Below are 6814 nucleotides of genomic sequence, written 5' to 3' on the forward strand. Positions count from 1 at the left end.
CTCAAAATATGCATCTAAAAATATTATATATGATACAAAATATGTTACATGTCCTTACTTAAAATTTTATTCAAAACATTTATTATATGAAAAGTAATTAGGTATTAAAAGGAATATTTCGATGTTTTTACCAATACAATTCTTAATTCACATTAATAAAATGTAATTTATATTTTACGTTATTGCACTAAAGTTGTTTTATCTAAAAACTATATACTTGACGACTGGTTGTAATTTTATCAATATAAACATTGTAGACCGATATTCCACATTGTTATTTAATTTTATCCAATTTTAAAGTTTAAAATTAAAAATTAAAAACCTGAAAGTAACCATAACCGAGATTTTAGTTTCTCTAGGAACCGGATCCGTAAAAAATTACATATCATTTGCGCGAAAATTAATATTTTATACAAGTAGTTATTTGTCAGTAAATATAATGGAAATTAATAAATTATAATTATAACAATAATAAATTGTTAAAATATAATATACATACAAATAAATACAATTTGAATAAATCGGTTGATTTTTTCGGTCTTTCAAAACGTTTTCAATAATAAATTGTTAAAATATATTAATATATTAATGTATTAAAATATAATAGATAGTTCTAAATTTAATATTTATTGTTTAATATTTATTAAATTTGGCAAACAGGTATCTAGGATTTTGGCGCTTTCTTGCGATATAATTTGAGCGCATTCCTACGATAATTTTTTTTTTCTTATCTCATTTTGGCGCTTATATCTTCCACTGAAAATAACCAATGTTCCAGTACCTGATTTAGACCAATAATATGTAAATTATTACCCACTATCATAACTCATAAGTAATTTGATAAATGATAAAAGTATGTAGTGAATATGCAAAACAAAGTTGAAAAATATTATACAAAACATTTGAAATTGAAAATACAATCTAGTGTTATTTTGAAAAGAATGATCTAAATCGGCGAAAAATTTCATACAATTTCTAATAATAGCTTATTCCAATACACACACGCGTTTGCCCATAAACCCGTTCCCTATATTCGGGTATAACAACACTATAGTTTAAACTCATAATACATAAGTTATTACCCGCTAGCATAACTCATAAGTAATTTGATAAAGGATAAATGTATGTGGCTGTGAACGTGAAAATATAAATTGAAACAAAAATATGTACTGTAAAATTATAGAATATATGTATTTAATATGCAAAACAACGTAAACAAGTATTATAAAAAACGTGCGAAATTTAAATTACAATTAGTGTTATTTTAATAAGAATGATTTAAATCGGCAAAAATTCTCATCGAATTCTAAAAATATATCATTCCAATACACATACGCGATTGCACATAAATCTGTTGCACTTTAAAATTACAAATGTGTATTACATAATATGCAAAACAACAGTGAAACATTATACTGTACAAAACGTGCGAAATTGAAAAATATACAACTATTTTAATAAGAATGATCTAAATCGTCGAAAATTCTCATAAAATTTCTAATAACTCGTTCCATACATATACGCGTTTGCACATAAATCTATTCCCTAAAGTCGGGTGTAACAACACCATAGTTTAAACTAATAACAGGTAAATTATCACCCTCTATCATAACTCATAAGTAATTTTAAAAACGATAAATGTATGTGGCTGTTGACGTTAAAATATAAGTTGAAACAAAAATTTGGACTATAAAATTATAAAACATATGTATTAAACGTGCAAAACAACGTACTATACGAAACATGGGAAATTGAAAATGCGTTTAGTGTTTTTTTTAATCAGAATTATCTAAATCGGCGAAAATTCTCATCTAATTTCTAATATTTCATTCCAATACATATAAGCGTTTGCACATAAATCTATTCCCTAAAGTCGGGTATAACAACACCATAGTTTTTCATACAAACGCAGCAAGTGCTCTCGTAGTGGTCATATATAGGGCTAGGGACTTCTAAGAGTTTGCATGTTTTGAAATAATCATTAATAACATAGCTAAGTTATATAGAAATTTGTTTCACAGCAATGCGAGATTATATTTCAAATTTATAGTTGCGTATCAATTGGCATATTTGACAATTTTTCACTTACAAGCGAATATTTGACATTTTTTTTTTATATAATATACCTATAGGGGTGATTTTATAAAAAACTAATTTTAAATGTAAATATAAGTATGATGGTTTCATTTATAGAAAACAAATATTTTGAAATTAGTGTTTGTTTTCCTCGCCATCGCCATCACTATTTTGTTAAGAAAAAAAATCGGAAAAGAAAATTATCAATTATTTGTTATAAACAAGATTTTTATTATAAATTACAACTTAAAATTTTGAAAATATTAGCTAGATATTAAAATAAAAAGGTTTTATTCAATAGGTACTATATGATTTTTTTTTTTAATGCATATTATTTTAATAGCATATTAATTAGTGATTCTCTAGAGCATAAGTGCATGCATATTTTAAGGTTTTTAAGGGCATGAAGTCCCTAGCCCTAGTCATATATATAGTCAATAGTCGAAGTCGATGCAGTAACTATAATTACTATAACGTGTCGGAGCGCACATCGTTGATGCGACGGTAAACCATATTATTAGTCACACAATAATATATTGTATTGTTATTATTAATGTTACTAAGATGTAGGCGACGGCTGCAATAGATACAGAAAATAGTGTTTCGTCGTGAAAAGATAACGAAGTTTTCGCCATCGGAATGTCGAGAGACTTAGGCGCGGCTGTGCAGTGTAAATAACGTACCTACCTGTAGACGTCTTATATCTACATCGAACTGTTATCGGGCCACTTGTCGGCGTACGGCCGCTGATTTCCACGAGGATCAGTTCGTTTTGTTCGCGTACCGACGACGGTTGTAAGTGGGATAAAATTCGACGACATCGAAAGACGAAAAATCGCGAAAATCACATCGTCGTAAAAAAATTAATAAAAAAACGTCAACGGTCGTGTCGTCTACGGCTAGTGGATCTGAGAGTGCCATCGACGAGACGGAATAATAATGGCCGTGGTGAGTGCGCAGAACGCCTTGGCCAAATCCGCAGCCAAATTGGAGAAGCACATCAACCTGTTGAAGTACACGATATTCTGTCTGAGCATCGTGATCTGGGTGAGTCGGCCTCTTACCTTTTTTTTTTTTTTTGTAAGTTCCAAAAACAAAAATATTACACGTGTGCATGTTTTACTGCGGCTGCTTAAACTTGAGGTAGCGGTTACCCGTGGTAAATAATATAATATTTACAGTTATCTGTCGAACGGTGCGAATTGGTTGTGACTATACTACATTAAATAGGCTTCGAATAATAATAATATATACAATATATAGTTATTATATTGTAAGTTTCGACTTGTGATTCAAACGGTTACGATTGACGAATAATTAATTATTCGTAATATTATATTGTTATAAAAAAAATTGGTACCAAAGAAGATACCTTAAGAATTTGAGAAATGCAGTGTCTATATTGTTTACAAATTTAAAACCATAATTTATTTATGTGTCTTCACATAGTACAGATAATAAACTAAGTTATCAAAATCGTTTAAAACCGTAAATCGAATTACGGTTCATCGTATAAAATACGTTTAGGAACAGAAATTTCTGATTGGAATTTTTTACTTTTTGAAAATAGTATTTTTTGCACTACTACTGCTTAGACTTGAAGCTGCGGTTACCCATGGTTGAAAACATATATTTTACAGTTACCCCTTACCAGTCGAACGATGCGTATTGTGCAGTTCCATTTGTGACTATGGACTAAATGTATGAACCGAGACTTCATCTCGCATACAATACATACTATATAATTATTGTGACCTGTGGTTCAAATGGTTACACAGTTACGATCGACGATGGTTAATTTGGTTAACAATAATTATTAATTATTCGTAAAAATATTATTGTTATAAAAAATAAACAAATAGGTACAAAATTAGATACTTAAAGAATTTTAAAAATGCGCAGTCAATCGTTTACAAATTGAAATCCATTATTTATGTATCAAAATCTTGTAAAACCGTAAATGGAATTATGGTTTATTGTTCAAGATATGGGTTGGGATTTCCTTACTTTGAAAATAGTATTTTTTACGTTTTTAAACAACAAATTTAATATTTCAAGTGTAGATACCTATTGCTACTTAGACTTGAGGATGCGGTTTCCCATGGTTGATAACATATTTCCAGTAACCAGCCGAACGATCCGCAGTATGCAGTGTCATTAGTGACTATGGACTATATATTATATGGACCGTAAATAGACTTCGTCTTACACACAATACTATGTTGTGAATATACCGTTATTTGGTATTCGGATAGTTACATAGTTAAGATTGACAATCGTTGATTTGGTTAACGATTATTATTAATAATTATTCGTAAAATTATCATTGCTATAAAAAAAAAAAAAAAATAAACAAATAAATAAATAGGTACCAAAGAAGATATTTTTAGAATTTTAAAAATGAGTTGTCAATCTTTACGAATTGAATTCCATAATTAATTTATGTATCTTCAGTTTTGCTAGATAATAATATAAGTCCTAGGTTATCAAAATCTTTTAAAACCGTAAGTGTAATTTTGATTTATTGTTTAAAATAAGTTTAGAAACTAAAATTTTCAATTGAGATTTCCTCACTCATTTGAAAACAGTATTTTTTGGATTATTTGGTGTCATCTTTCCGAAAACAACAAAATAAATATTTCACGTTTAGATAAAAATATTTGGACCGTAAATATGGTTCGGGTGACAAACAATTACATTGTGAGTACTGATCGCGACTTTCGATTCTAACAACTATTTCTACGTTTTAAAGAAAAAACTGAAAGTTCAAAACTGTGATAAGAAAAACAATAAACGTCAACTGCATTGATTAGGTACTAAGGTAAATTTACTTTGCTTCATACGTATTATATACATTTTTTTTTGGTTCTGGAAAAAAAGTGTAAACCCTTACACGCCACTGAATCCGATTATCTACACTGGTGAATTTTTTTACGCAAGACATTCATTATATTTTCAAAAACTACTTACGTTGTAGAATTAAAAATATAAGTTTGGATATATTATATTCCCACTGTGCGTGTTCGAATATGTCCATAGTTACGATTAACAGTTAATTGTTGATTTGGTTCAAAATTATAAATTATTCGCAAAGTCATTCGTGATATAATTATAAAAAAAAGGTGGGTAAGTGGATGTCGCTCTGCTGTACAGTAGGTTACAAGTGGGTCACTGTATAATGGAAAGTATTAAATTTGAATTCAATGATATAATATCACTGTATAAGAAAAACGATTCTGAGCGGAGACGGTTTGTCAGTCTAGATATTAGACATACATATTATTATAGGTATACTTATCTATAGTATTATTAATAATTTTCAAATTAATCATATTACAATATCCATTAGGTAACGCGTTATACATCAACAAAAAAGCGTGATACTATCATAGATATATAATAGTATACTTTAGAAGTTTCAAGTACCCACAAATAATATTATACAATCACAACAAAATAACTAAAATAGTTATTCCATGTTTTTAATACGTAATTTCGTCCAAATTTGAACTTAAAATGACTATAAAAATAAACTGTGCTTATGTATTTCTTAGAATTTTTGGTAACAGAATTAAATATTTAAGTGGAATCTTGTTTTAAAATTTCAATCCTTAGATATAAAAGTTGAATATTTTATAAATGTTTAACTACAAAATAATTATTCAATTTTAAATTTGATAAATTTTGTCAAAATTTCAACTTCAAATGCTTATAAAACAAAAATTGTGCCTATGTATTTTTAATATTTTTCTACTGCTATTGTAACAATTTATCAGGAGCCTTGTATTAATTTTTTACACTTTTTGGCCCAATAGATAAAACTTTATTGATATTTATAGAAAAAAAAACTAAATAAATTGAAAACTTACAATGTCCGTAAACAGCTCAAAAGGAGTCAAACTATTTTCAAAATTTTATCGTATATAGTAATTGCTAATATAAACATTCAGTGAAATTTTCAAGTTGCTACAGTCACTCGTTTTTTAATTACAACAAAATAAGAAAATCGTTACGTAAGAAATCGAGTGAATATCAAAATTTGACATTTAATGTTGTAAAAATATGAATTTCAAACGCTCATAAAAATTTAACTTGAGTTTCTTATTGACATTTTCTTTTTTGATAAAGGTAGATTATCCTATAATGGATCTTGTATTACATTTTAAAATCTTAGTTCTAAAAAGAAAAATGTTTACGAATTATTAACTCAAAATAATTTGCTAATTTTCGTGATTTTTACACATTTTGTCAATTTTTGAAATTTAAATGCTAATAAAAAAAATCTGTGACTACGGATTTTTAATATTTTTCAAATTTCATTGTAACAATATAGTAGGAGCCTTGTATTAAATTTTCAAGTATTTTTACTCAACAAATAAAGTTTTATTGACATTCATAGAAAAAAAAAAAATTAAATTGGAAACTGAAATTGTCCGTAAACAGCTCAAAACAAATCACTTAAAATATTTTGAAAATTTTATCATGTATAGAAAATGGAAATATAAACAACCAGTGAAAATTTCATGAATCTACAGTCATTTGTTTTAAAGTTACACCAAAAACCAAAATCAATTTTCTCGAAAACAGATTTTACGTAAAAATGCCCGTTTTTCTTTAATTTTTCTTTTGTTTTTCACGGCGCTTTTGAAAACTATTGGAAAAATTTTACTTTTGACCCCCCAAAGTACCAACTAGATTCACTTTCCTATCAGAAAAGGTACTGTTGAAGAAAATCCAA

General features: G+C 27.6%; 1 protein-coding gene across 1 annotated transcript in view; it reads left to right on the forward strand.

Annotated features, from left to right (window-relative positions):
- The first annotated feature begins 2840 nt into the window (after window positions 1-2840).
- The window catches only part of LOC100163944 (tetraspanin-2A), a 324826-nt gene continuing 320852 nt past the window's right edge, over window positions 2841-6814 (forward strand). The window contains exon 1 of the mRNA XM_029490321.1: window positions 2841-3123. Within this exon, the coding sequence (XP_029346181.1) occupies window positions 3016-3123 (108 nt within the window). The 5' untranslated portion in view covers window positions 2841-3015. The remainder of the gene's footprint in view (window positions 3124-6814) is intronic.

This window comes from Acyrthosiphon pisum, chromosome A2, assembly GCF_005508785.2.
Source record: "Acyrthosiphon pisum isolate AL4f chromosome A2, pea_aphid_22Mar2018_4r6ur, whole genome shotgun sequence".
NCBI classification, from domain to species: Eukaryota; Metazoa; Arthropoda; class Insecta; order Hemiptera; family Aphididae; genus Acyrthosiphon; species Acyrthosiphon pisum.